Source organism: Otolemur garnettii, unplaced genomic scaffold, assembly GCF_000181295.1.
Source record: "Otolemur garnettii isolate 467f Iridium unplaced genomic scaffold, OtoGar3 scaffold00007, whole genome shotgun sequence".
In the NCBI taxonomy this organism is placed as follows: Eukaryota; Metazoa; Chordata; class Mammalia; order Primates; family Galagidae; genus Otolemur; species Otolemur garnettii.
The window spans coordinates 12,068,108-12,079,146 of NW_003852402.1; the positions used below are offsets into that span (position 1 = coordinate 12,068,108).

Genomic DNA, 11,039 nt, shown 5'->3' on the forward strand with positions numbered 1-11,039 from the left:
AAAAAAAAAAAAAAAATTGAAGCAGATGAAGGCAGAGCCCATAGCCACACACTCCCAGGCTGGTGTTCAAACTTGGTCTGGGCCAGCTGAACAATGACAACTGCAACAATAAAAAAAAAAAAGCTGGGCATTGTGGCAGATGCCTGTAGTCCCAGCTACTTGGGAGGCTGAGGCAAAAGAATCGCTTAGGCCGATGAGTTTGAGGTTACTGTGAGCTGTGGCACTCTACTGAGGGTGACACAGTAAGACTTCACTCTAAAAAACGGGGGGAGGAGGAGGGGCGCCTGTGGCTGAAGGAGTAGGGCAGGGGCCCCATATACCAGAGGTGGTGGGTTCAAACCTAGCCCAGGCCAAAACTGAAAAATAAAATAAAATAAGGAGATGAACAGGGACATGGCCCAGCGGGCACTAGCTGGGTTGCTGGTGGCCCACTCAACAGATGACTTACTCAAAAGTTAACCTCAGGTACAAAATAATACAAACTTGTACACCACTGAGGTAAGGGGGCCAGCGCGAGTCCTGTGACCCCGGACAGGATCCTTGCCCTGTCTGGGCCTGTCTGGGCCCATCTGGGCAGGCTGTCTACAACTCCCAAAGGCCCTGGGTGGACATATGTAGCCAAAAATCAATCTTTGTCCCCGACCCCAGCGCCACAAGCAGTAGCAGGTTCGCAAGTGCATAGCTCCCCGGGCCGCACCTGTATTTGAAGGTAAAGCCCGTGCGGTTGGTGCCCACTCGGTACTGGCGCAGGAACTCCTTGAAGCGCTTCTGCAGCTGCGATTTGCGGGCTTGCCCCTCATCGGCCCCGGCGTCCCCCCCGAAGCTGTCGCTGTAGAAAATGCCAGGATCGTCAAAGCCCGACATGACTGCACCTGGCATGGGAACAAAGAGCTAGAGCAGGCTGGGAGCCGCGCCTGGACCGCCCTCCCCTCGGACTCCAGGGTTCTCGGCCCCAAAAGAGGAGCGGAGGGGTGAACCCGGATGCCCTCCTGGACCCTAACTCCAGTTCCCCACGAGAAAGCCTGACGCACGCCTCCTGCGCCCCGAAACGCTGACGCCCACCGAGCTCCCCCTGAGGCCTCTTTCCTTGGCCCCCACTTCACAATCCCACTGACCTCACCTCTCCCTTTACGAACTCCACAAATCACGGATGACAAGAACCTCCACGCTCCGCCGCCGACTTTCGCGGGAAAAGCTAGAGGCGGTGTACGGACGCCGACGCCGCTGCCCCACCATTGGTTGACCGGAACCCTGAGGCCAGTGATTGGACCGCTCTGAGCTTGCGAGCCCCGCCTCTTGGGCTGGCTACGTAAGTGGATTGGCTACGAGGCGCGGACGTCAGGCCTCGCCTCCTTCCGGGCTCCATTTTGTGTGCGAACAGTTTGGCGCGAAAATTCTGACCTGAGAGGAAGCTGCGGAGGTCGGCTGGGTGGGCAGGAAGATGGCGGAGAGGCGGGGTGGAGGGACGGGCAGGCGAATGCCGGGGGCGCCTTTTGGTACTTAAGCTTTTAAAAAGTCTCACGGTAGGGCGGCGCGCCTGTGGCTCAAAGGAGTAGGCGCCTGCCCCATACCCAGCCCCGGCCAAAAACTGCAAAAAAAAAAAAAAATCTCACGGTAAATTGACCCGTTTCAAAGCCCCTTGGGGAGAACGTACTAGGTGGCTAGGTGTTCACAAATACTAGGGTCCAAGCGCCCCGTGTTGCAGCGGGAGACCGGGCCCTGACTAGTACCGGCTGGCCGCCAGCCGGCGAAGTACCAAGGAGCCTTAACCTGAAGGTGTAGGCCGGAGGTGGTGGCTCAACCCCTGTAATCCTAGCACTCTCGGGAGTTGCAGACCAGCCTGGGTAATAGCAAGACCCATCTCTCTCTAAAAATAGAAAAACTGTCTCGGCGCCGGTAGCGCAGTGGTTAGGGTGGCGGCCACAGGCACCAGGGCTGGTGGGTTTGAACCCGGCCGGGACCTGCTAAACAACAACAACAACAAAAAATTAGCTGGGGCTCGGCACCTATAGCTCAACCGGCTAAGGCGCCAGCCACGTACACCTAAGGTGGCGGGTTCGAATCTCCAGCCCGGACCCGCCAAAACAACAATGACGGCTGCAACCAAAAAAAAAATAGCCGGGCGTTGTGGCGGGCGCCTGTGGTCCCAGCTACTTGGGAGGCGGAGGCAGGAGACTCGCTTGAGCCCAGGACTTGGAGGTTGCTGTGAGCTGTAATGCCATGGCACTCTACCCAGGGGGATAGCTTGAGGCTCTGTCTCAAAAAAAAAAAAAAAAATTAGCCAGGTTGGGGGGTGGGGAGGCGCCTGTAATCCCAGCTACTTGGGAGGCTGAGGCAAGAGAATGGCTTAAGCCCAGGAGTTGGAGGTTGTTGCCTTGAGCTGTGATTCAAGGGCACTCTACTCGGAGTGACAGAGTGAGACTGTCTCAAACAAAAACAATAAAAAAAAAAAAAAATAGGAGTTTGTATGGCTTTTGCTTTTAACTTTTTTTTTTTTGAGACAGAGCCTCAAGCTCTCCCCCTGGGCAGAGTGCCGTGGCATTACAGCTCACAGCAACCTCAAACTCTTGGGCTCAAGCGATTCTCTTGCCTTAGCCTCCCCAATAGCTGGGACTACAGGCACCTACCACAATGCCTGGCTATTTTTAGGGGTCTTGCTCTTGCTCAGGCTGGTCTCTGAACCCGTGAGCTCAAGCAATCCACTTGCCTCAGCCTCCCAGAGTGCTAGGATTACAAGCATGAGCCACCTCACCTGACCTTTTAACCTCAAACTTTTGGGTTTCTGCAATCCTCTTGCCTCAGCCTCCCAAGTAGCTGAAACTACAGGCACCCACCACAAAGCCTGGCTATTTTTTAAAGATGGGGTTCTCGGGTAGCACCTGTGGTTCAGTGGGTAGGGCGCTGGCCTCATATACTGAGGGTGGCGGGTTGAAACCCGGTCCCGGCCAAGTTGAAACAACAACAACAAATAGCTGGGCATTGTGGCGGGCACCTGTAGTCCCATCTACTCGGGAGGCTGAGGCAAGAGAGTCGTCTAAGCCCAGGATTTGGAGGTTGCTGTGAGCTGTGTGACGCCATGGCACTCTACCAAGGGCAATAAAATAAAACTGTCTCTACAAAAAAAAAAAAAAAGATGGAGTTCTCACTCTTGCTCAGGCTGATCTCAAGCTCATGAGATCAAGCAATCCACCTGCCTCAGCCTCCTAGAGTGCTCTGATTACAAGCATGAGCCACCTCACCCAGTCTTTTAACCTCAAACTCTTGGGCTTCTGTAATACTCTTGTTTCAGCCTCCCAAGTAACTGGGACTACAGGCACCCAACCACAAAGCCTGGCTATTTTTTAGACATAGGGTTCTCACTCTTACTCAGGCTGATCTCAAGCTTGTGAGTTCAAGCAATCCACCTCCCTTGGCCTCCCAGAGTGCTAGGATTAAGGGCATGAGCCACCACACCCAGCCTTACACCTTATTTTTATAGTACCTAAAAATAAAACCAGCCAGGGGTGGCGCCTGTGGCTGAAAGGAATAGGATGCCGGCCCCATATGCTGAAGGTGGCGGTTTCAAACCCAGCCCTGGCCAAAAACTGCAAAAATAAAATAAAACCAGCCAGGTGCGGTGGCTCATGCCTATAATCTTAGCACTTGGATTATATGAGCCATCGCGCCTGTCTCCAGATAATCTTTTAATGTTTTGTAGAGATGGATCTTACTGTGTTGTCCAGGCTGGTCTTAAACAAGCAATCCTTCCCTCTTCTGCCTCCCCAAGTACTGTAAATATAGGTGTTCACTACCATACCCAGCCTCAATCTTTAGCATGCCCATTCTAAAATTAGCCAAGTAGGGTGGCAATGCTTATAATCCTTGCTACTCAGGAGTCTGAGGTAGAAGGATCATTTGAGACTGCAGTGAACTATGATCTGGCCACTGCACTTCAACCAGGGTGACAAAGCGAGACCCTGTCTCAAAAAAAAGAAAGAAAAAAAGAAATCAAAATGCCCATTCACCTCTGTACAAATAAAAGCTGAGTTCAGTTCATATTGGACTCTTTTTCCTAAATGCAGTGGTTATTTCTGATTAAAATGTGTCCTTACCTCTCTTACTAGTATCTGGCTTTGATTGACAATGGATAGAATACAAATTATTCAGCCATTCTCCTATTAGAATTCAACATGGTTTCTCTAACTCCCCTCCCTCCTTCTTCCCTTCCTCACTACAATGAACACCTATGCCCCTTTCAGAGAGGCGGGCAGGAATGCCCTGAATGCCTTGGTTCATAAAGAGTGGTTCATGAACCTGGGTGTATACTAGAATTTTTCAGGGTATTTTTCATTAATATTGATTCTGGAGTCCCACCCCAGGTCTCCAGAATCAGAACCTCTCAGCATGGAGCTCTACATTCAACAGTTAAGTATCTCTGGGTGATTCCTATGCCACCACGAACACACTGGTATTTGGATGCCACTGCTTCTTCCCACCAGGTGTGGCGGATAGGAGAGGTAGGTGTGTCGTTCTTGTTTTACCAGTGAACAAAACAAACCTTGAAGTGACTTGTCCAAGATTCCAGACTTTTTTTTTTTTTGAGATGGAGCCTCAAGCTATCCCCCTGGGTAGAGTGCCATCTCCTGCCTCAGCCTCCCAAGGAGCTGGGACTACAGGCGCCCGCCACAACGCCTGGCCATTTTTTGGTTGCAGCCATCATTGTTGTTAGGCGGGCCCGGGCTGGGGATTCGAACCCTCCACCTTAGGTGTATGTGGCTGGCGCCTTAGCCGCTTGAGCCACAGGCGCCGAGCCCCAAGATTCCAGACTTAATGACACAGTCAAAACTAGGGACAAAGGTCTCCTGCCTCCCAGTCCTCAGGTACTAGTCATACAAGGAAATGCCTTATCCCCTGCTCTGCCTTGTACACCTTCTATGGAGGGTTTTCTAGGATTTCAGTTGCTTTCGGTACTTGAGGCACTGGCAAGGGCTTGGATTCTAGAGCTGGAGAGCTGGCTAAAATTCTTACTGCCCCTGAGAAAGGGGTGACATCTCTCGACATAGAGACAACATGGATGGGGTGATTTGCACAGTACAAGAATCATTGGTCTCCTTCCTTGCATAATAGGAACTAAAGATTTGCTAAATTGGCATTTAACTTGCATCTCATTTGCTTCCCAAGATAGACAGGTGAGGCAGGTTTCGCTACATCCATGTTACGTGTGATACAATGGAGCCCCCAAGAGGTTGTGGAATTGATCTCAAAGTGGAGTAGCAGGAATTTGAACCCAAGGATCTCACTCTGTCCCCAAGAGTCACTGAACAGAAAACATAAATTTTATTCCAAAATCTGCTCAATTCAGCCTAACAGGGCAACCCCACTCTGAGGAGAAGTGAGTCTCAGATCAAGCAAGGCTCAACACAACTTGCCCACCACCTTCTGAATTCTCAAAATGACTAACGCTAGCCAACGCCACCCTTACCACCTCTCCCACCAGGCCCTCAAGAAACAAGTGAGTTAGAAGTCAGCTACCCAAGCATCACAGAGCCCATGAAAAACACTGCAAGTTGCTATCAAACAAAGTCATTTATTATTTCACATAAAAGTTAGAGACCAAGGCTACAGTGCTGTTAAACACCTCCCTCCCCAGAAAACCACCCCAACCCTGCTATAAAAACAAGAGAAAACACACACACACACACAAATACCACTGTTCAGGCTGAGCCAGGAACAAAGAGTGGCTCTAACAAAAATAAGAAACACAAGACATAACATCTTCACACGTTTATATAAAAATTGCCATGGCTTATGGGGAAAGTGGTCACGGCCGTGTCAACAAGGTTACTGTGAAACCAGGGCATTTAGAGGTTTAGCACAGCTGCTACTTCTGGCCTCATCTTCTGGGCTCTGCCGCAGGAACTGAGGATGCTGAGGGCCAGGGCTGGGCCCCTCATCCCACTCTGAAGTTCAGGCCATTGGCTAGATGTGCTTTGGGCTGGGAAGATGCCACAGGCTCCTTCCACCTTTCCAGAAAGAGGGACACAGCAGGAATACTGGTGGGGTGGGGGAAAGCCAAAGCTTCCCATGCCCCAGATAAGGAAGCCAGCCAAGGGATTTTTCCCTCTCCAAAAAGAAGGCCTCCCCCCATTAGACAAAGTTCATGGCCCCAGGGAGCCAGCTCAGGTGCATTCACATGGCATAAAGCCCCACCGCAGCAACTGTTGCCACCAGAAAGCTCAGAGTAAGGACCCATCGGAGGAGAGGAGCCTGGGAGAGCACATTGGGCTGGGGCTTCCCTCTGGGAGTCTCCATGGGGGTGACATCTGAAAGAGAAAAGAGGGCAAGGTCAACAACAGGTGGGCAGGCAAGTGGAGGTTGTTTGATGTCACAAAAAAAGCACAGCAGAGGGGCCCCCTCTGGCACAGTCCTTGCCCAATGCCAGGATTCTACTGGACACAGACAGGTGTACCTGTAGCCATGGCTTGAATACCTTCAAACACAGGCAGAGTACAAGCTAATTCTTTAGCTTGTCCTCATTTAGCCAGGCCACATTGTTCAAAGTTCTCAGGCTTCTTCCCACTACCGAAAGGCCCTTCCTTAAGCTTTATCAGCAAATACCTCTGAGCTGTAAATTCCCACATCAGACTCGTGGTTTCTAAGAATGGTGGTCAGGGGCAGGAGCTACAAAGTGGGAGCTCTGAGGTCAAAATCCAAATTCAGTCCCTTCCACTGTCATTTAGATGTGACAGGCTGGAGACAGCCTTGCACCTGGGTGGGTGGGCACAGAGTAGGTGTTCTCTAGGTTTTCAGAAGCAGGATAGAGTCCAGGGAGGCCTCTGGAGCCAGCCCAGCTGGGTTTAGACCCTGGCTCCACCCTGGGTGTGGAGAGGAAGAGTGAGGTGGCAATGTATGAGAGGGGCTTCCTAAGAGGAGGCAGCGCCTCCAGCTTGGTGGCCCAGGGTGGCAGCCATGGGAATACAAGCAAGCAGATGCACCACCGCATTATTCCCTTTTTTTTTTTTTTTTTTTTTTTGTAGTTTTTGGCCAGGGCTGGGTTTGAACCTGCCACCTCTGGCATATGGGGCTGGCGCCCTACTCCTTTAAGCTGCTGCATTTTGACATTTTTATTGTTTATTAAAGGCTCCTTCTGATGCATTTGGGTCCAGTTCTCAAACTTTCTGATCTTGGGACTGCTTTACACTCAAAGATGACCAGTTATCCAAAAGAGCTTTTGTTTTTATTTTGTTATTTTCCATAAGAGCTTTTGTTTGTGTGAGTACAGCTATTGCTATTTACCATGTCAGAAATTAGAAGCGAGAAAATTCTTCACCCACAAGAACACACAGGCACACATTCCAGGAGCTATCAGATCCATTGTGGTCATCACATGTCAGCCTTTGGCAAACGCCAGCTCACATTCATGAGAATATAAGAGTAAACAAAAGGCCACAAGTAGTAGAATAGTAGTGCTTTGACCTCACAAGCCCCCCGAGGGGGTATTGAGACCCCTACTCCAGGGTACCACACTTTAAAAACTGCTGCATGAGGGTGAAGTCCCCCCATCTCACCAGGTAGCCAATCCCATCAAGACCGGCCACATACCAACCCTCCTAGGCATGATGCACCATCAGAAGGGTCCATGTGGCCCTGTCATGGCGGGAAAGCCACAGGCTGGATACCTTAGGGTGGCAGTCGGAGGGAAGACCTAAAGTAACCAGCTCCCAAAGTCACCCTCCTTCCCACGGCATGTTAGGCCTCTAGAAGGTGCAGTTTATGGAGCACTCTGGTCTTTTTGGACATCTCCCAGATATTCTCACTATAACCTCAGCCCTGACCACTCCCTGAGGCACACGAGGGAGGGGCTGGCTCACAGGACTCAGAAGGGACACATATCCCTGCTGCAGGTTGACAGCTGGAAACAGATGCCCTGACTCGGACCCACATCAGGGAGCCTGTCCAGAAACCTTTAAACAGCCTAGAAAGGATCTAAATTAAACATGGTGGTTACCCATGACTTCTGAGGGGTGCCTGTGTATTTCAGGCCAATGAACTAAAACTAGTTCAACCTCCCTGGATTCCCCAGGTGGGAAACTGAGGCACGGAGAAATCTCATGGCCTGCCCAGAGTCACATGTTGAAGGTTGACCCTTGGCTCAGCGCCTATAGCTCAACCAGCGCCGTACACCTAAGGTGGTGGGTTCGAATCCCCAGCCCGGACCCGCCAAACAACAATGACAGCTCCAACCAAAAAATAGCCAGGTATTGTGGCGGGCGCCTGTGGTCCCAGCTACTTGGGAGGCGGAGGCAAGAGACTCGCTTGAGCCCAGGAGTTGGAGGTTGCTGTGAGCTGTAATGCCATGGCACTCTACTCAGGGGGACAGCTTGAGGCTCTGTCTCAAAAAAAAAAAAAAAAGAAGGTTGACCCTTTGCCTGCAGTCTACATCTCATAGAAAACACACAAAAGATAGAAGAGTAGAGATACTAGAGACAGACAGCCAGGCCGTGACCCCTCCCACAGGGGCCCAGAGGGCTCAGGACTCCCCCGGACCCTCACCTGGCACCCGCCGGCGAAGCCTCTCTGCCTTTGAGGGACTCTGCTCCTTGGTGTCCTCCGCCAGCAGCTGCTGCAACTCTTCAAAGAGCTAAAAGGCAAAAGACACACATATCCATCTCAGTGAGAGGAGCTGCTAGGCCTAGCTGAAGAGAAGACCTGAAGTTTTGTTATGAAATACTTTGGAAATAAAATTGTAAGAAAAATATTGAACATTCCTGTCCCCTTTCCCCCACCTGAAGTGATAAAGGGTTCCACACACAGCTGGTGCCCTGGACTGCCCTTCCTCTCCCCCTCTGAAACAAGCTCCCCTGAATTTAGAGTTCACTGTGGCTATTAGGCCCTTAGTCCTGGCTCTGTACAAAGCAATACAATATGTAAGAGCTTTCTACAGCTGCTTTTTTTTTTTTTTGAGACAGTCTCTGTCGCCATGGGTAGAGTGTCTGCCATAGCCAACCTCAAACTCTTGGGCTCAAGCGATCCTTTTGCCTCAGCCTCCTGAGTAGCTGGGACCACAACACCTGGCTAGTTTTTCTATTTTTAGTAGACAGGGTCTGGCTCTTGCTTAAGCTGCTCTTAAACACTTGAGCTCAAGCAATCCACCTACCTGACCTCCCAGATTTCTAGGATTATAGGTGTGAACCACTGTGCCCAGCCTTTATTATCTATATTTTATAGATGGGGAAAGTGAGATAGAGATTGAGGGATTTGCCCAGGGTCTGGAAAGTGGCAGAACTAGACCTCTGACTCCCTGCACTTAGCCAGGACCCCCAGGCCCTTCCCTTATGATAAGAGAAATTATGACCCTCGGAGGAACAGCTAGAAGAGGCAGTGGCTGCTCCAGGCTATCAGGCCCTCACCTGAATGTTGAGCAGGAATGCAGTCTTGGCCTCTTCAACCACCCTCTGCTTGACCTCAGGGGTCATCTCCAGGGAGTTCATGCGGGAGCGATAGAGCTGCTTGAACTTGGTGGCACTGACGATGTTGGGGAAGGTGAAGAAGGCCAGGCCCTCACCAGAGCTGGGCAGGTCCAGGGCCTTCTGAGCAATCTTCTTGAGGACCTGGCCCCCAGACAGGTCACCCAGGTAGCGGGTGTAGGTGTGGGCCACTAGCAGCTCAGGCTCAGCGCGCCCCACCTCGTGGAGTCGCTGCACATAGCGCTGTGTGGCTGGCGTGTAGGGGATCTCCTCCTGCCAGTGGGGCCCATACCAGAAGGCCATGTCCTGCTCCAGGACTGCCCTGCGGTGTAGCTCTTCCGGGAAGTAGAGGGGTGAGTAGACTGGGTTCCCCTTGTTGCGCTCAATCTCCTCCTCCAGGGCCACATAGATGTGGTACAGGGAGGCCATCACCAGCTGAAACCAGAGTGAGCAGGTCAGGGCCAGCCACACAGAAGACCCTGCCCTGTCCCTCCTCTCTGCTACTGTCTCTTCTCAGCTGGGCTCAACCTTTCAGACAGCAGCCAGAGGGATCTTCACAAGGGAACAACACCATCATGCATTTTCTCAGCCTAAAAACCTATTAGCCCACTGGGTAAACATCCTACCTAATTTATTCCATATAAAAATCCAGCAAAAGAATTGCTAGTCCCATTTTACAGAATAAAAAACTAAGGCTCAGAGAGGGTGTGAGACACCGAGGTTGCACAGCTAGTAAGAAATAAAATTAGACTGAAGATCAGGCATTGCTTGGAAGCTAATGTGGCTCTGGACCAGGGGAATACCAGAAGTGAACATGCTTAAAGGAGTGCCCAGGAGCCACTGGCCTCTGACCTCTGGGTGACCATCTGCAGGGCACAATTCTCCTTCCCAGAGACCCACTCTGAACCCCACCATCTCAGGATGCTGGGGTGGTGTGATAGGCTCTGAGCACACCTTGGCTTGGGGAGCTAAATCCTGTTATACATTAATACTCTAGTTTAAATTTGATGGAAGAGAAAGTTAAGATGTTCCAGTTGAAGTTTCCAAGTTATTTTTGAGTCATAGATATTCATGACAGCCCTATTCCTTGAGGAGACAGAAAGCCAGACAGCCTGATACAAAAAAGCCCAGTTTACAAGTGTGATAGACCCAGTTCTAACCTCTACTCTCCCAGTCTGCAGCTGTGTGACCATGGGTGAGCCACTTTCCCTCTCTGGTCTGGGCTTCCCACCCCTAGAGCAGGAGATGATCTGAGGTCTGTGTGATTGATTCTGTGCAAGTTGAGCCTTGGACCTCCTCAGAGCTGGTGTGAAGGTTAAGAAACATTAGATGGGCAAAGTGCAGGGTGAGACCTGGCACGCAGCACTCAAATTAGAGAGGCTGTGATAAACGTCACCTCTGCCAACATAACGTAAGCTGGTGCTAGATTCTCACAAGGCTCTTGGCACCCACTTTAAAGTCTGTGACTTATGGCTCGGCGCCAGTGGCTAAGCGGCTAAGACGCCAGCCACATACACCTAAGGTGGCGGGTTCGAATCCAGCCCGGACCCGCCAAACAACAATAATGGCTGCAACCAAAAAAAAAATAGCCGG

General features: G+C 51.1%; 2 protein-coding genes across 3 annotated transcripts in view; both read right to left on the reverse strand.

Annotated features, from left to right (window-relative positions):
• The window catches only part of MCM5 (minichromosome maintenance complex component 5), a 26,157-nt gene extending 24,897 nt beyond the window's left edge, over positions 1-1,260 (reverse strand). The window contains exons 1-2 of one of the 2 annotated variants that reach the window (XM_003783260.3): positions 1,121-1,260; positions 698-872 (exon numbers count right to left, since the gene is read on the reverse strand). In XM_003783260.3, coding sequence (XP_003783308.1) covers positions 698-864 — 167 coding nt within the window. In that variant the 5' untranslated portion in view covers positions 865-872; positions 1,121-1,260. Of the gene's footprint in view, positions 1-697; positions 873-1,115 lie in introns of both variants that reach the window. The other variant, XM_023509457.1, reaches the window with a different exon arrangement.
• Positions 1,261-5,546: 4,286 nt separating this feature from the next.
• The window catches only part of HMOX1 (heme oxygenase 1), a 9,730-nt gene continuing 4,237 nt past the window's right edge, over positions 5,547-11,039 (reverse strand). Inside the window, exons 3-5 of the mRNA XM_012801170.2 lie at positions 9,390-9,881; positions 8,533-8,620; positions 5,547-6,302 (exon numbers count right to left, since the gene is read on the reverse strand). Coding sequence (XP_012656624.2) covers positions 6,169-6,302; positions 8,533-8,620; positions 9,390-9,881 — 714 coding nt within the window. The 3' untranslated portion in view covers positions 5,547-6,168. The remainder of the gene's footprint in view (positions 6,303-8,532; positions 8,621-9,389; positions 9,882-11,039) is intronic.